Source organism: Hipposideros armiger, unplaced genomic scaffold (assembly GCF_001890085.2).
Source record: "Hipposideros armiger isolate ML-2016 unplaced genomic scaffold, ASM189008v1 scaffold_257, whole genome shotgun sequence".
Taxonomy (NCBI): Eukaryota; Metazoa; Chordata; class Mammalia; order Chiroptera; family Hipposideridae; genus Hipposideros; species Hipposideros armiger.
In genome coordinates, this window is record NW_017731607.1 from 460,548 (window position 1) to 479,336 (window position 18,789).

Sequence of the window (18,789 nt, forward strand, 5' to 3'; positions counted from 1 at the left end):
GATAGATTAAAAATATATTATTTTTTCTTTTTATGAATAAGGTGGATCATATTTTAATATACTTAATAATCATTGGAATTTCCTTTACTGTGACATTTCTTATTTCTAGTCTTTGCCTATTTTTCTGTTGGTTGTCGGTCTTTTTTATTACAGGCATGCTTTAGATATTAGCCCTTTGTAAAAGAAGCTTCAAAGTTTTTCTTTTTTGTAATTTCTTTTTTTACTTTGTTCTAGTGTTTTTTGGCATGTAGAAATTGGTATTTTCAAATTATCAAATTTATGAATCTTGGCTTTTGTGGCTTTGGGATTTTATATCATATATATTTAGAATGGTCTTCCCCACTAATCTGCTTTTAGAGATTTTTCATCCTTTGATCCTGACCCATCTGGAACATATTACAAATTAGAGATATAACTTTAGTTTGTTTTTTAAGATGGCTACCCAATAGACCTTTTATTGAGTAAACTAACATTTGTCCCATTGGTTAGAAAATGTCACCACTTCATTATATAACATATTTTGTTGAATGAATTATTTTTTCCTCTATTGATTTGCAATGTCATTTTATGATATACCAAGTCTCATTTACATTCAGGTCCTTTCAGAACATTTTTTAATTTGCATTGGACCATTCTGTTTATTAATGTGATAGTCTTTATCTGGTCAGACTAGTCTCTTTGCAACAGTTTTCTTTTTCAGAATTGCCCTGGCTACCCTTGCTAACTTATTTTTTTCCATACAAATTTAGAATATTTGTCTAGTTCCAAAAATGAAAAACCTTGTTAGTCTTTTCATGAAATCATATTAAATGGATAGCCTAATTTAGGGAGAATTGAATTCTTAATGATATGCAAATTATTCTAGAGGATAGCCTAATTTAGGGAGAATTGAATTCTTAATGATATGCAAATTATTCTAGAGAAGAGTACTTTTTTTCTCTTCCTTCAAGTCTTTTATAGTGCTCAGTAGTATTCTAAGTTTTCTTCATATAGATCAGTTTCTTCATAAAGATTTTTTGAAAGCTGGGACCTTAAAAAAAAAAAACCACTTAGGCCCCACCCCATACCAACTGATTTAGAATTCTAGGGATGGCACCGGGCACTGTTTGTTCTTATTGTTGTTTTGGTTAAGCCCTGCAGCTGACGATCCTAATGATCCTAATGTGTAGCCAGAGGTGAGCTTATTCTTAGTTCTTTTATCGTTTGTTGTTGGCGGTGCTATTTTAAGTGGATCTTTCTTCCATAATATCTTCTAACAACCTTATTTTTTATTTTTCAGTTGGTATCTTGCATTTTTCCAGAAACAAAAGTGTATCTGCATACAATAATTTTCAAACTGTCTTTGAAACTTTCTTTATGAGCCTGTTCATGTCTGTCCTTTATCGTTTTTCCGTGAATTTGTATGAGCTTATCTTTGTAGTTATATATGAATATTATGGTTGGGGCTGTTCTTACTGGCTATTAACCATATTGTAAGTCACTGAATCAGACTAAGAACTTGGTGTTGAGGGGATCTGAGCAAGTAACACACAGTAGGTGGAAGAAGCTCCGTGTGTAAAGCAGAGCTGTTCCTTCCACGCCGGTTATACATCCTGTGTATCTGTGTATGTTTACAATTACGTGGCTTAAACTCTCACATAAGATTTCTGGCCCTTTTTTTTTTATTTTAAAGTTACAAAGCAGAATCTTAAATAATTCATAGGTCATAAAGTTAGTTATATACTATTTTGAAAATAAGAAAACTTTCGAGAACATATAACACAACTAAAACTACAGTCAGAAAAATATTCTTAACCTTAAACTTTTTCTCATTAAGACAAAATAAAAATAAATAAGCTGTTGAATTTAGGAAGATAGAAAACAAAATATGCATAAATTTTATATTTATGTTAAAAAACTAGTATCCTTAAATAATGCTCCAAGAGTTCTGCTTCTACACAGGGTACAGAAAGCTGCAAGGGAATACTGCTCCCACATTAACAAAAACCAACAGGGGATAAAAAGCTAGATCATCTAAAAATCAAAACTCTTTTGGAGTCTACCAGAGGACTGAGGATGCAAAGAACCAGGTGAACCAAAGAATGAAAAAAAGAGAGCGAAAAAAGTGGAGGAAGATGGAGCAGAGCATCCAAGAGCTATGGGACAACATGCAATGGTAAATGTATGTAATTGAAATCACAGAAGGAGACTAGAGAGAGGAAAAAATGTCAGAAGAAATATCTGAAAAGAATTTCCTAAAACTAATGATAGAAAATAAATCACCACCCTAAATGTTTAGAGAAGCCCAAGCAGAATACAGACAAAGAAAACACACCTAAGCAATCATAGTCACATTGCTGGAAAACACAGATGAGGAGAAAATCCTGGAGGCAACCACAGAAAAAAGAAACATTTGATACAAAGGACCAAAGATAAGAATTAAAGCAGATTTCTCATCAAAAACTATGCAAACCAGAAGACAATGGTGCAACTTCTTTAAAGTACTGAAAGACAGATTGTCATCCTAGAATTCTATGTACCCAAAAATATTTTTCAAAAACAAAGGTGAAATTAAAACTTTATCACTCACTCACACACACACACACACACACACACACACACACACACACACACACACACCTGAAAAAATGTGTTGACAATGTACCTGGACTATAAAAAAATTTTAAAGGATGTTCTTCAAGCAGAAAGAATATGATGCCAAATAGGAATATGGATTTACACAAAGAGAGAAATAGGAACACTTATACATTATTGGGGGGAATGTTAAATAGTGTAGTCTCTGTGGACAACAGTTTGGAAGTTCCTCAAAAAGTTAAACGTAGAATTACCTATTACCCAGCAATTCCACTCCTAGGTATATACCCTAGAGAACTGAAAAAAGGTGTTAGAAGAAAAGCTTGTACACAAATGTTCATAACAGCATTATGCACAATAGCCAAAAAGTGGCAACAACCCAGATGTTTATCAGGTGATAAATGAATTACAAATGCAGTAATCCATACATTGGAATGTTATTTGGCCATAAGGAGGAATGAACTACTCTTATATGCTACAATATGGATGAACCTTAAAAACATTATGCTGAGTACAAAAATGACACAAAGGCCATATACTGTATTATTGCGTTTACATGTAATGTCCAGAATAGACAAATCCATACAGATGGAAAGTAAATTAGTGGTTTCAAGAGCTAGGGGAAGAAGGGAGTGTGTATGGGTTTTCTTTTTGGAGTAATAAAATGTTCTAGAATTAGACAGGAGTTATGGTTGCACAAACTTTTGAATATATGAAAAACTTAACTATTTTAAAGGCTGAATTTTATGATATGTGAATATCTCAATTTAAAAATGAGGAAATAACAATAACACTATTTTTTCATACATGAGAATGATAAAAATTAAAAATGATGAGGCACTTTCTGGACTTGTATATCTATTTCCTTTACCCAGTTAAGGAAGTATTCCATCATTACTTTTTCAAATAGGTTTTCAATTCTTTGCTCACTCTCTTCTCCTTCTGGTACCCCTGTGATGCGAATGTTTCACATCCTTAAACTAGCCTCATTTTTTGAATTCTTTTTTCTTTTTGCTGTTCTGATTGGGTGTTTTCTGCTACCTAGCCTTCCAAAACACTGATTCGATCCTCTGCTTCATCTAATCTGTTGATTCCCTCTAATGTATTCTTCATTTCAGTTATTGTATTCTTCATTTCTGACTGGTTCTTTTTATGTTTTCTATCTCCATTTTTATATTTCCTATCTCTTTGTTAAAGAGTTCATCTACTCTTCCCCTAAGCTCACTGAGCATCCTTATAACCAGAGTTTTGAATTCTGTGTCTGGCAGATTGCTTGTCTCCATTTTGTTTAGTTCCTTTTATCGAGTTTTGTTCTTTTCTTTCATTTGTGACATGTTTCTTTGCCTCATCATCTTGGCTGCCTTCCTGTATTTGTTTCTATGTGTTAGGTACAGCTGCTATGTCTCCTGGTCTTGGTAGAGTGGCCTTATGTAGTAAGTGCCCTGTTGGGTCCAGTGGTGCAACCTCCCTGATCACCTGAGCCAGGTGCTCCAGTTGTTGCCTGTGTATGAACTGTGTGTGCCCTCCTGTTATAGTTGAGCCTTTATTGTTGTTGACATGTTAATAGCAGGGATTGACCCTCAGGTTGATTAGTTGTGAGAACTGGCGGTGACTACAGTGGAAGAGCTGTTGTGCAAGTGTTGACCCCACAGAGCAGAATTTGCTTTGGCAGGGCTCTAGTGCCTGCCAATTTCACCCTTTGGGTGTGTTGTTTGTGGAGGTGGTTGGGTGCTACTCTGGTATGGTCTGAAGCTGACCACTGGGTGTGTGGATTCCGGGGCCTCTTGGGAGGGGCTCTGGTGCAGGCCAAGGTTAACTGCTGCCTGTGCCCTGCCCAGGGCCACCTGGTATAAGCTACAAAGTGATCTTCAGATGGTTGCCACTTGTGCTAGGCTTGGAGGTGCCTGGGAGAGGCTAAGCTTCGAACCAAGGCTGGCTGCCACTAGTGCCAGACTTGGAGCTGCTTAGAAAGAGGTATGAAGCAAGCTGAGGCCAGATGCTGCTTTCGGAGTTTGTGGACCTTTGAGATATTTTAGGAAAGTCTACAGCACAAGCCAAGACAGGATTTTACATGTAAAAGCTACTGGAAGTGGCTTGGGTGGGCTCTAAAGTTAGCAGGGGCCAGGTCTCAGGGAATCACCAGGGAAGAATGAATGGTTTTAGCCAGGTTGATGGAGACCCAGATACGGCAACTACAGGGCGGGTGAGGGAAGGCTCAGCAAAGGAATAATGGCTTCTGACTGCACTTCTGTCTGGGAGAAAACTGCCCTTGCAGCACCCGCCCTGAGGCCAGACAATTCAGTTCTTTCCCATGGCCCTTTTTGAGATGTTGCCCTAAGTGCAGAGAGTTGCAAACAAGATGAACCCAAAGAGGCCCACACCAAGACACATCATAATTAAAATTCCAAAGGTTAAAGACAAAGAGAGTATCTTAAAAGCAGCCAAGAAAAAGCAACTAGTTACCTACAAGGGAGCTCCCATAACACTTTCACTGATTTCTCAACAGAAACTTTGCAGGCCAGAAGGGATTGTCATGAAATATTCAGTGATTGGTGGTGACTGGTTAGCTCAGTTGATTAGAATGTGGTGCTGATGAAATATTCAGTGACAAACAGCAAGGACCTATAACCAAGATTACTCTAACCATCAAGGCTATCATTTAGAATTAAAGGACAGATAAAGAGCATTCCAAACAAGAAAGTACTCAAGGAGTTCATCAACACCAAACCAGTATTACAAGAAATGTTAAAGGGACTTCTTTAAGAAGAAGATGAAAAAAAAATCAAAAATATAAATAAAATGGTAATAACTACTGTATTTCCCCATGTATAAGACACTCCCATGTATAAGACGCACCTTAATTTTGGGGCCTGAAATTTGAAAAAAATGCATTGCATAAAGTTATTGAACTCAAGTTTCATTCATCATAAAATTCATACAACTCCTCATCACTGTCAAAACTCCCAACCATTAGCTTGTCCTCATCTGTGTCTGATGACGAATCACTGTCTTCATATATTGCCTCGTCCTCAGTTCCATCTATGGCATTTGAAATGCCACACTTTTTTAATGACTTGACAACGATCTCAATCTTGATATTGTCTCAGGATCTTTTCACCCAGATACAAACTTCTCCTATAGTTGGTTTCTTCACTCTTCCTGCTGGTGTCAAATTGTCCCCAGAAGACTTCATCCATTGGTTCCATTCGTCTCTCCTGGCAGCTTTGAAGGGTTTGGTAATGCTGAGATCAAGTGGTTGGAGCTGGGATGTCAAGCCTCCAGGTATGACGGCAAGTTTTGTTTTTCGCTCTGCAGCAATCTTCTTTGTGTTTTTTGTTGTGTGCCCTGAACTGATCAAGCATCAATAGGGCAGGTTTGCATAAGAGTCCACTTGGTCTCCTGCTCCAAATTTTCTCAAACCAGATCTTCATCCCATCCTGATCCATCCAACCCTTGTCATGAACGTGAACAATCACTCCTCGAGGAATGTCTTCTTTTGGCATTGTTTTGCGTTTGAAAATCAGCATAGGAGGCAGGTTGGTTCCGTTGGCACAACAAGCTAGAACAACTGTATAATGGCTCTTTTCATGTCCACTTGTCTTCACAGTTACAGTTTTCACCCCCTTCTTATCAACAGTTCTGTTACTTGGGACATCAAATTGATGGGGGACTTCGTCCATATTTGCAATCTGTCCCAATTCAAACTGATGTGTCTTCCGACATTGAATGACAAAACGATGAAATTCAAGGACCTTATGCTCATAGCTTTCAGGCATCTTTTGGGCAAGTCTGGTGCGTGTACACATGGTTAGTCCATTCCGTTTCATGAACCTGAAGCACTAATTGTGACCTCCTTTGAAATCAGTAACTTCTTTTTCATCAGCAGTTCTTCTTGCCTCATGCTGAACCATCTTTGTGGATACAGTAATTCCAATTGCCCTTTGCTCTTCAATCTATATCTTCAATTCCCTCTCTAAATCTGGCCATTTTGCTGACTTGCCTATCATGGCCTTCTTCTGCCGTGGCGTTTTCAGTAGGGTTCTTCTTCCCATAGCCAGTCTTGGGTTGTTTTCTCAGTTGGAGGAGGACCAAACTTACGTTCAGCAGCACAATTTCCACTCACTTTTGCAAACTGGATCACTTTTAACTTGAATTCAGCACTGTACGAAAATCTTTCTGAGCCATTTCTGGGCAGAACGTGGCAAACGTAACCTACCATAATATACCGGTAACAAGTGCGAAACAATGAGCCCAACGACAACAAGCACGAAAAAGCGGGAAATGCAAGTAAAAAAAAAAATCTACAACAATGAGTGCAAAAACAAGCGCAAAAAAAGCGGGCAATACAAGTAAAAAAAAATCTATAACCACTGTATAAGACACACCCGGTTTTTAGACCCCAAATTTTTTGAAAAAGTGTGCGTCTTATACATGGGGAAATACGGTACATACCTATCAATCATTACTTTAAATGTAAATGGTAAAGAGCCCAATCAAAAGACATAGGATGGCTGAGTAGATAAGAAAACAAGACCCTTATATATGCTGCCTACAAGAGACCCACTTCAAGAGCCGGCTGAGTGGTTCAGTTGATTAACAGTTTGCTTAAGAGCACAAGCTCTCAGCAATAGTGACGCTGGTTCGATTCCCACATGGGCCAGTGAGCTTCGCCCAAGCTGGGCCCTAGCTGAGCTGCTGCTGAGCTGCCAACAGGTGACAGGATTGCTCAGCTGGTGAGAGCACATGCTCCTAATGACAAGATTGCCTGTTCATGGTGGGCTATGCCGCAGCTGGGACTGAACTCGGCACCTTAAGCAGAGCTGCCGGCCAGATGGCTCAGTAGACAGAGCATACACTCTTAACAGCAAGGTTGCCAGTTCGACTCCCGCATGAAAAAAAAAAAAAAGAGAGAACCACCTCAGAGCATAAGACACACACACTGCAAGTAAAGGGATGAAAAAGGTATTTCATGCAAATGGTAACGAACAAACAAAAAAAACTGGAGTAGCATTACTTGTGTCAGACAAAAAAGACTAAAACAAAGGCTATAACGAGATAAAGAAGGACCCAGCAATTTCACTTCTGGTTATTTATCCAAAGAAACACAAAACACTAATTCAAAGAAAACATATGCACCCTGATGTTCATTGCAGCATTATTTACAATAGCCAACATATGGAAGTAGCCTAAGTGTCCATCAATCCATGAATGGATAAAGAAGATGTAGTAGGGCCAGCCAAGTGGCTCAGTTGGTTAAGAGCTCACTCAAGAGTGCGAGCTCTGAGCAACAGGGTTGCCGGTTCAATTCCTACATGAGCGCAAGCTGAGCTGCCGCTGAGCTGCCAACAGGTGGCAGGGTGGCTCAGCTAAAAAAAAAAAGATGTGGTATATATACAATGGAATATTACTCCACCATAAGAAAGAAGGAAATCTTGAAATCTTGCCATCTGCAACAATATGAATGGACCTAAAGGGTATTACGTTAAGTGAAATAAGTCAGACAGAGAAAGACAAATACCATATGATTTCATTTATATGTGGAATCTAAAAAGCAAAATAAATGAACAAACAAAACAGAAACAAGCTCATAGATACAGAGAACATTTTCATGGTTGCCAGATGGGAGGTGAGTTGGGGAATGGGTGAAAAAGGGAACGGGATTAAGATGTGTAAATTGCCAGTTATAAAAAGCAATCATGGGGATGTAAAGTACAGCATAGGGAATATAGTCAATAGCATTGTAATAACTATGTATGTTGTCAGATGAATACTAGATTTATTGGGGTGATCACTTTGTAAGTTATATAAATGTCTAATCACTATGTTGTACACCTGAAATTAATATATTGTTTGCCAACTGTAATTGAAAAATTAAAAATAATTACTAAGAAAGACAACAAAAATGATGAAGCTCACTATTGTGGGACTATAGGGAAAAACACACATGCATTGCTTGTGCCCCTTGTCAAGGGTAACTCAGCACCATGTATTAAAATGCTTTAAAAATGCATGTGCTCTGCCCTAGCAATTCCAATTCTAGGGTTTTATCTTAAGGGAATAACTGGATGGGTATGGAAGAATATATGTGAAGAGATGTTCTTCACAGAATTCTTTGCAAAGTGAAAATTAAAAAACCTTTGTCCAAAAACAGGAAGTTATTTAAATCATTTTAACTCTTTCACATTAAAGAGATAATTATATATCACGTTTTTTCACTGACTGACATGGAAAGCTAGAAAGCTGTTCAAATATAATCTTACGTGGGAAAAAAAGCAGGATACAAAATGTTGTATATAATATGAACTGTTTTTGTAAATCTACAGACCCGGTCATTATAGTCTGAAGGATATATAACTAAGCATTAACAATGGTTATCTCTGGGTGGTGTGTTAAGGGGTGTTTGCTGCTGATCTGAATTTTCTAATTTTTCTGCTCTTAATATGTACTATTTATATAACAAAAGAACTTGATTTCCCAAGGCTTTAACTCTCCCTCTTTCTTAAGTGCTGCACCAAGATTGGCTATTCCAAAATGTCCCCAGCTTCCTTGGGCTCCTCAGATAATACTGGCATAGGTATGAAAGGCATTTTTTTCTTAGGTGATAAATTTAATGTCAAGGCAGGAAGGTTTGCTCAGAGTTATCTGAAATGCATCACATATTCATTAACCCATCAACTCAAAACATATTTACTGATACCTACCACGTGTCAGGCCCAGTTCCAGGCCCTAGGGATACGATGATAGAAATGACAAAGATCTCTGGCCAAAGGACAACAGCTCGGGAAATGGGATTCCTCTGGCAACTGGAAAGACTGTCATTTGCTCCCACCAAAACCTCCTGTCCCATGCAGCTTAAATTATCAAATGTTTTCTTAGCCTGGGAATGTGAACCCCGATAGAAGCCCATACCAAGATGTGCAGGAATTCTACTTTCAGGGTGATTAGTGTGGAGGGTGCATACAACACAAATTGATGCCTCCAACAGGAAAACTAAAATGTGTTTATGAGGAGGTAAAATAAAAAGGGCAAAAATAAGAGAGGCAGCATTTAATCTAAATGATTTCCTGTGAGTTGGATTTCTTTTTTAAAATTTGGCCGCCTTATTATTTTCTTAGTCACCTTTTCTCTAGGCTTATTGGAGGCGTAGTCCCTCCTAGCAACCTCTCATCTGCTGGAAAACAGAATCAAGAGAAGGAGAAGCCGTGATGACACATCGTCACTGGATGAAAATATTAGGGGGAAAGCAATACATGTACTATCCATGCAGAAAACCTATTAATGTCCTCTTCAGACTAATGAAATGAATGTTTCATCATGAGAGAGCAGCTGTGATCGGCCGCTTCTACTAATGAGGAGTATTTGAAACTATCTGCAAACCACTGCTACTCTTAATTGCCAAGCAACATCATTGACTTTAATCTAGGTAAATGTTCTCATTGTTGGCTGGCGAAAGACAACAAAGATTCAGATTCATATATTGGGCTCTTCTTTGCTCAAAATGCTGTTAGGTTTCTTGTGTTCCTGTTTTTCTCCTGCTAGTACAGATCCATGGCATTTCAAACCTTTTTTTTTTTTTAATCAAAACTAGTGTCTTTTTTTTTTTTCCTGCCGGCAATTGAAACCATTTTGAGGTGGATAATCTCAGTCAGGGGCTTTGTCTTTTGTGTTTGTCCTGGATTAACATGAGCCGTTACAATGGACCGGAAAAACGACCTCTGTCTACAAGTGCCCTACGGGTAAATAGCGAACCGGAGAGGTTCCAGAGCCCAGGGCTCTGCAGTTTCTGCGAGGGCAGCGTGGGGTGCGCGCAGAGATTGGAAGGGGAGACGGGATTGGGAGGGGGGACGCGAAGAAGGTGGAGAATCGGCATCATGTGTGTTCCTCGACTGTACAACCCACATTTGAGTGACAATTGACGAGGACAACCTATAAAAAATAGCTAAGCGCAAACCTACCGGAATCCATCTCCCTCTCTGTGCATGTGCGTTTTCAACTAACTTTGGGAACTCGTGTAGACCTGGCATCACGCCCTGCGAAGCTTCGCCTCCACCTTGGTTTCCCGCATCCTGCCTGGCCTCTTCGGTACCGCCTCTTCCTCCAGGCTAAGGATGGAGAATCCCTTCAGCCTCTCAACTCTGTGGACGGCGCCCAACCTCTCCGTACCCATCTCTCTGGGGTGGGGTATCAACCTGACTTCGGGACAGGGAGCCTCAGCCCTGGGGCCACCGCCGTTGCCGCCCGGGCCGCTCAGCCGCCTGGTCTTCCTGGGAGTCATCCTGGTAGTGGCCGTGGCCGGCAACGCCAAGGTGCTGTGTCGCCTGTGCGGTGGCGGCGGACCCTGGGCGGGTCCCAAGCGTCGCAAGATGGACTTCCTGCTGGTGCAACTGGCCCTGGCCGACCTGTACGCGTGCGGGGGCACCGCAGTGTCTCATCTGGCATGGGAGCTGCTGGACGAGCCGCGTCTGGCCGCGGGCGACAAGGCGTGCCGCTTGGTGCAGCTACTGCGGGCATCGGGCCAGGGCGCCTCCGCCCACCTCGTGGTGCTCATTGCCCTAGAGCGCCAGCGCGCCGTGCGCCGTCCGCAGGGCCCACCGCTGCCCGCGCGCGCCCTCGCCACCCTGGGCTGGCTGCTGGCGCTGCTTCTGGCGCTACCCCCGGCCTTCGTGGCGCGCGGCGGAGCCCCGTCACTGCCACCTGCCGTGCCCCCGGCCACCCGCGCCTGGCCGGGACAACGTCGCTGCAGCGGCATCTTCGCGCCCCTGCCGCGCTGGCACCTGCAGGTCTATGCGCTCTTTGAGGCCGCGGCGGGATTCGCGGCTCCGGTCGCGGTCCTGGGGGTCGCTTGCAGCCGCCTGATCTGCGCCTGGTGGCAGCGCCCGCCCCAGGCCCCATCGGCTCCGGCGCCCAGGTCGGCGAGTCCCGGCCGAGCCCCAGCGCACAGCGCGCTGCCCCGCGCCAAAGTACAGAGCCTGAAGATGAGCCTGGGGCTGGCCCTGCTGTTCGTGGGCTTCAAGCTGCCCTACTTTGCTGCCCGGCTGGCAGCCGCGTGGTCGTCTGGACCCGTGGGAGAGTGGGAGGCCGAGGACCTTGCGGTGGCTCTGCGCCTCGTGGGGGTGGCCAACAGCGCTCTCAATCCCTTCGTCTATATCTTCTTCCAGGCGGGCGACTGCCAGCTCCGGCGGCGACTGCGGAGGCACCTGGGCGCTCTCTGCGGCGCGCGGGAGGGAGTCGTGGAGGACGACGAGGGGGCCCAGGGCCACCAGGCTCTCCACCGCCACCGCTGGCCCCAACCCCATTATCACCACGCTCGGCGGGAGCAGCCAAAGGAGGGCTACTTGCGCCCACCCCTGCCGCGCCTCCGGCCACTGCCCTGCTCCTGCGAAAGCGCCTTCTAGGTGCTCCATGGTCAGTGACAGATCCTCTGTCGCCGCTGCGCAGCCTCCGAGGATCACGAAGCGGGCCAGGGTCTATCTTATAGATCACAACCGACAGGAGGGGTCTTCCAGAGAGTGACACTGAAGCTGTCCCGAGACACTCTCCTGTGATATGTCTTTCTAATGTTTACATTCTCCTACACTCTTCCAATTTCTTTTCCCCCAGTTCCTCTCACACTTTCTCACTTGGACACAGAGCAAGCCATAGGGAAATTGTAAAAACAATCAAAGATACAGAGTTATTTTTGCAGTTCTCTTTCGCGCTCTCATAGTGTTCTGGGTAAGATCATTTGTTTTAGCTAAATTGCCAGGCTTTCATTATTTGTTGCGTTATCATTTGTTTTTACTTATTTTGAATCGTATTTAAATCAAGTGTACCTTCGGGAGGAGACAATGTGCCTTTCTTTCTGGGAAGAAAATCCCCACGTTGCTCTCCCTGAGGAGCCTGTAAATTGTACCAGTGATATTGTCAGAAATGTAATGGCGCTGGCACTTCAGAGCCACAGAGTATTTGGAAAATAAAACCATTTCCCACAGAACCACTGGTACTGTTGTTTTACATGGTAATGGGTTTTCTCAAAGGAAAATCAGTGCGGCGTTTATTTGTAGTCTAGCTTCCATTTCAATAGAAGCGGGACTTGTAGGAGGGAGGCATAAAAGCTTCCCTTAGTCCCTTTCAAATACGGCCATTTTCAGTAGGAAACTGTCCCTGTGCCCAGAGCAGCCTCTACAGCTAGGGTGCCATGCACAGTGGACCCTCTCAGCACAAAGTCTCCAGAGAACTAGAGAAGAGAAGCACCAAAGCGGGGAATAGGGGCTGTCCCAAGTGGATGAGCCTCATAGAGATTTGCAGCTAGGAGCGAAGCTGCAACCACAGACTGTTGCATGTACATATCAGACTACCTTTGAAAAAAACGAAGGCGATGTCTATTGGTGTAGATTGCTAAGAACAAGCTCTAGGAGCAGATTTAATTGGTAACCTCGTCCTCTTAACTGTCCTTGGCTCCAAGCTAAGTGTCAGCACTTACGAACAAATACATTTACCAGCGTCCTTCAGCTGAGAATCTGCACACTTTCCATCACAGTGTTTCCTGTTTGTGCACAAATGTAGGACTAAGATGCAGAAAAAGGAAACAATTGATAAAGTCCACTTGTAGAGCCAATGCTCTCTGGGGGCTTTCTTTGTTTTGTTCTCTGATATATTCCAAAATTTTAAACAATGCTTGACACATAGAGGCACTCAACACATATTTGTTAAATGATTCATCATATGAGTCAGGCACAGACAAAATGGATAAAAGATTTCTTTTACAAAAAGATTTCTTTTACATAAAAGATGTCTTTTACAAGAAAAAATTTTCATTAGGTTTGGCTTACCTTCCTAGAAAATTCTGTCAAAAAACATTACAAAGTTATAGATTTTCCTTCCTCTCTTTAATCCACGCTACTTTGGTGAGGATGCTGTGGTGTGTACTATACCAAGAATAAGTCAGCCAAGAAGAGAAGAACACAGCCGTCTTCATGAACCCAGATCTGGTCTGTAGCATTATTTTTATTAATTAATAAACATTTTATTACCTGCTTATTTTGTGCCAAGCAATGTACTAGACATTGGAAATGCTAAGATGAGTAAGACACATCTTTCCCTCAAAGACCTTATAGTCATATGTAGGAGACAATCTGACAATTACAACAGTGTTATACGTGCTTTAATAGGAGTTCCAGTCAGGGTGCCAGGGCACTGAAGAACATCTGACTGCCTTGGAGGACTAAGGGAAGGCAGGAGAGAATTAGGAAAGGTTCACCAAAAGAGGCTCAGTCTAATGGCTGTGTAGGCATCATCAGGGAGGGAAGTGTGTTCTAGGAAACAGGAGTAGCACTTGTAAAGCATAGGGGAGAAAGAACATAGTAAGGTCAAGGAATGAAAATAGTTCAAATATCTAGCATCAGGGTGCCAGTGGGGCTTGACCTAATGAGATATGTGGCCAAAGAGAGAGAGCCTGGACCCAGTGAAGAAAGGTCTGCATGCCATGCCAAGAAAGCACAAGTAGCCTTTGAAAGATATAATCAGAGTTATAATACGATCAGATTTGAGTTTTGGAAATGTCACCCCAATGGTGGTATGAAGAATCAACTAATTGGGGTGGGGAGATGCCTAGAGGCAGATATCAAGGCAGAAGCCCAGAGAGACCTCAAAATATGACCTGTAACGTTGTATCACAATCTCTCAACTGAGATAATAAATTTAAGCCAGTTGAGTTGGATTTTCTGTTATCTGCAGTTAAGAACACTCTAACAGAAAAACTGGTTTAGCTGGCTTAAATGTATTATCTCACGTAACAGGAAGTCCGGTGGTAGGGCTGCTCGGGGCTTGATGAATTGAGTAGCTTCATAACCTCATAAGCAAGAACCTAGATCCTTTTTATCTTTCTTTCCTGAGCAGGTGCACTTGACATTAAGCTCAGCTCCCCTTGAGATCACAGAATGGCTGCTGTAGTTCCAGGCATTGCATTCAAACATGACAATGATCAGAAGAAGACTCTCTTTTCTTTTCTTTGCTCCTTATAAGAATGAAGAAACATTTCTCAAAAGTCCCGAGCAGACTCTCCACATGGCTCATTCGCCAGAACTATATCATATGTCCATATCTAGACCTATCATTGCAAGGGAAATAGAGCCATCATGATTAGCTAGGACCTGGAACTGAAGATATGAGTAGTATAGGGAAGGGGTGAAAAAAAAAAAGAGACTTGCATGTTTCCTTTTAGAAAGAAGAGGGAAGTGCTTGTTGGGGAGGGGGCACAGAGGAGGGGCAAGACTAAACCTTTATACAATGGCAAAATTGTTAAAGAGAGTGATTTTTACAATATGTTAGAGATTTTCAGCTGATTGCCAGCTAGAAATTATGAGACATCTCTAACTGGGTCAAAAATATAGAATGCAAATTCAAGTAGTTAATTTGAAATGCAACTAAACTGCATTTTCCACAGATTTTGTGGAAGATTTGGTTAAGCCCAATTTATATTGAAATGCTTTTCTTCTATAGTAAGGAAATTTCTCTAATTTTAACTAAATCCAAAACTTGAAGGTAGTGCTATATGACATGATTCCCATTCTGACAGCATTTATTTGTAAATTAGGAAATCTGGGGGTGACCGGTAAGCTCAGTTGGTTAAAGTATGGTGTTGATAACACCAAAGTTGCTGGTTTGATCCCCATATTGGCCACTGTGAGCTGTGCCCTCCTTAAAAGAGTCAACTATGCCATTGTAGCATGAAAGCAATGTGTAATCAATGACCATGGCTGTTCCCCAATTAAAAAATAAATAAATAAATTTGAACATCCCCTCAGAATGGTCAGCATTGATCCCAGGAATCAGCATTGCTACAGAAAACTCAGAGACTCAGTTCTGTCCCAATCAAGGAGGCCCCCAAAGGTTATCCCAAATCTAGACTCTTGCTACTGTAGGACATACTATTCAAATTTCACAGAAAGGTAAATGAGCAGTTGACCCTGAACTTGACCTCTTTTTCTAGGTATCACCCAAATAAGATATGATTAGAGGAAAAACCAGGCCACGTACTTGGAATCTTTGAGGAGTCTACTAATATCCACTCACCCACTATACATTCCCCTTGGAGTTAGATTTTAACGAAGCTGCTGCACACAGGCCTGGACTTCAGGATTCTGGGGAGTGGGGGGGGGACACTATTCATCTAGACGACAATGTAAATGTCACCACCAGAATTGAGCAATGTGGTGGTCCTGATTTTCATCAGAACTTTAAAGACTATATACAAAAAAATTCTATATCTTTAAAGAAAGAGCTAGCCACACAGCAACGAATGCTAAAATAAGTAAACATGATCTATTACATAATCTGAAGCGGAAAGTATGTAGAAAACAACAGGAGTGTAATTAAAACCACAACTAGTAACTAGCTATAAATCATTTACTAAAAATAGAATAGTCTAGCTCATTTGTGGAAGAGGAGATAGATTTCAAAGATTTTTTTTTCTAAGCTACTCCTGAGGAAACACAAAAGAAAGAAAATTTGAGGAGTTTCCCTTCTATTCCTAAAATGTTCTGACTTGATTGGAGGGGAAATATTATAATAAAAATGAATAGTCTAATTAAATCAAACAGATGCTTTGCAAAGAAGGGAGGCAGTGCTAATACAGTGCAAAGAACAGAGTCTTTAGAGCCTAAAGACCTGGACTTGAATTTCATCCTTACTACTTAGTAGTTGTGTGACTTCAGGCTCTTTGCTGAATCTTTTCAAGCCTGGGTTTTCTCATCAATAAAATAGGGTTTATGCTATCTACTTCATAGTATTAATGTATGCAAAACATTTGATTGGTAGGTGTGGGGAAGTCCTGTCAGTTTGTCTCTTCAGATTCACCCTAGTACTCAATAAATGAGTTATTTTCTAACACTGGGCTGTGAGGGAAACAATCTAGTTGAGTAGGATTACATGAAGGGAAGCAAGAGATGTTGGGGAATCTATAGGAGATTAATGTAACAATGGTGGTACATAGTAATAGAAAAGTTGGGCCTTACAGAAGGTATAGTGCCCATAATACTGTCAATTGCCTTCCTAGCATCTACTTCCCCTTTTCTAACAGCTCTCAGATTCTTATTAGGTATCTCTGCCTCTTTTGAATAGTCTAGTGCTTTGAGAGAAGCTGACCCCTCTCCCACTCTAAGACTAGGCCTTGATTAGTCTAAGGACATCAAAGTAATTCCATCCCTCTTACCTCCATGTCTTGCTCAGGAATGGTCATGTGATCCAGTTAAGTCCAATGAGATGTGAGGGGTGTGCTTGTTGGTGCATCTAGGAAGGAAGCCCTTAACTTTTCTGAGAGAGCCATAGGAGCCCGCATGTTCTCTCTCCCACCCCCACTGAAGATAAATGAGGGGCCATGTAGTGCAGATGGCTGCTGACAGTCACCTCTGACCAAGAGGGGCACCAGCCATAAAATGAGGCAAACACTATAGATATGGCCAAGTGGAGAGACAAGAGGAACTTAGGTCCTAATGACCTCACTGAGCTGTCAGGTCAAACAACACTGAGGCATGCCTAGTGGATGTCCTGTTAAACAAGCCAATACATTTTCTTATTGCTTAGGGTAATTAAGCTGGATTTTGTTATTTTTAACAGCAAGCAGCCTTTAATTGAAAAATCTTTTACAAGGAAAAGAGTCTCAGTTTAGCTTACTGCATATTCTTTATCAATGAAATAGAAATATTCTAAGTGTCCTTTTATTTAGTGCATCAGCCAATATGTATTGAGGAAATGTACTGGACACTGTATTGGGCATAGTGGGGCAAATGGGAGAAAATCAAAGATGTAATTCTTACATTGTAAACATCTGTATTCTACAAAGAGCTATAATTTTTATGGTAAGGACTTGGTTGAGAAGCCTCAAACTACAATAGTGTCATAAGACATTATTTGCAAATTCCTGCCATTGTTAATTTTACTGATTTATTAATTCATTCATTCATTTGATGTTTACTTAAGATCCATCATGTGCAAAGTACTACATGAGCTTTATCATATACATAGATACATTTATCACTTATCACAGACATACATTCCATTTAAAATTTGGCGTTTGGGAGGGATTTTGGGGCCAACTATTCCTGTATTTTCTATGGCCAGATCAGGTAGTAACAACCATAAAATGAGCTGGGGTAGATTATTATATAATGACCCCTAGTGAATCACTCTTATTGATAGCCACTCCTTGTATAATCTTTTCCCACAGAGAGTCTGGGCTTCACCATGTGACCTGCTTTGGCAATGGACAGCAACAGATCTTTCACAATTGTGCAGGTCTTGATAAGCATTTATGCATGGTGGCTTGCCCTCTCAGAAAAGCTGCCCTGAGACTACCATGCCATGAGGAAGCCCAGAATGAAAGACCATGGGGAGAGGAAGGCCCAGCTATTCAGCCATTGCAGCTGGGCCCTGTTCCCAGCAGGCCCTCCAGCTAAATGCTCCCACATGAGAGAGCTCAAGGGAGTCCAGCAGAAGAGCTGACGAGCTAACCCACAGACTGTAAGAAATAATAAATCACAGTCATTAAGTCTTGGGGTGTTTTGTTTGCAGCAATAGATAACCAAACCAGGGGTAGAGTAGTAAAATAGTGCTGACGCCTTAAAAAATGGGAGTTAAAAGGCCCAGGTGTCAGAAGATCTGGGTTCTGGTCTCTAACCCCATATCAAACTGGGATGTTTAACTGCTTACCATATATAATTTGATGAGATTTCACCCAACTTGAGAGAAATCCAAGGGTAAGGTCAAGCTCAGGGGAGAGGGTGAGGGCTCCATCCTTAACCCCTGGAGATTCATGAGAGCCAATGGTGTAGTTTAGTCAGAAGGCAGGAGAAAACCAATGTCCCAGCTCAGCAGTCAGGCAGGAAGAGTGCCTCTCCTTTCCTCCACCTTTTTTCTGTTCAGGCCCTCATATTGGGGAGGGCAATCTGCTTTACTCAGCTTCCCAATTCAAATGCTAATCTGTCCCATAAATACGCTCACATGCATACCCCAAAATAACATCTAACCAAATATCTGGGTACCCTGTGGCCCACTCAGGCTGACACATAAAATTAACCATCACAAAAAGCTATGAGGTCTCCTTGTAACTTCATCCCTAATACTTACAAATTTTTGTTGATCTCTCTTCCTGAAAGTGTTCTAAGTGATATATCATTTCATCTTATGCAGAAGGATACAGATGATGGAAAATTTAGCCTGTGTCATCCATAGCGTTAC

General features: G+C 41.7%; 1 protein-coding gene across 1 annotated transcript; it reads left to right on the forward strand.

Moving 5' to 3' along the window:
- Positions 1 to 1,154: 1,154 nt before the first annotated feature.
- On the forward strand, positions 1,155 to 12,067 carry GPR150 (G protein-coupled receptor 150). Its single transcript, XM_019656286.1, has 2 exons — positions 1,155 to 1,175; positions 9,690 to 12,067. The coding sequence occupies exon 2, from the start codon at positions 10,683 to 10,685 to the stop codon at positions 11,967 to 11,969; it is 1,287 nt and encodes a 428-aa protein (XP_019511831.1). The 5' UTR covers positions 1,155 to 1,175; positions 9,690 to 10,682; the 3' UTR covers positions 11,970 to 12,067.
- The last annotated feature ends 6,722 nt before the right edge of the window (positions 12,068 to 18,789 follow it).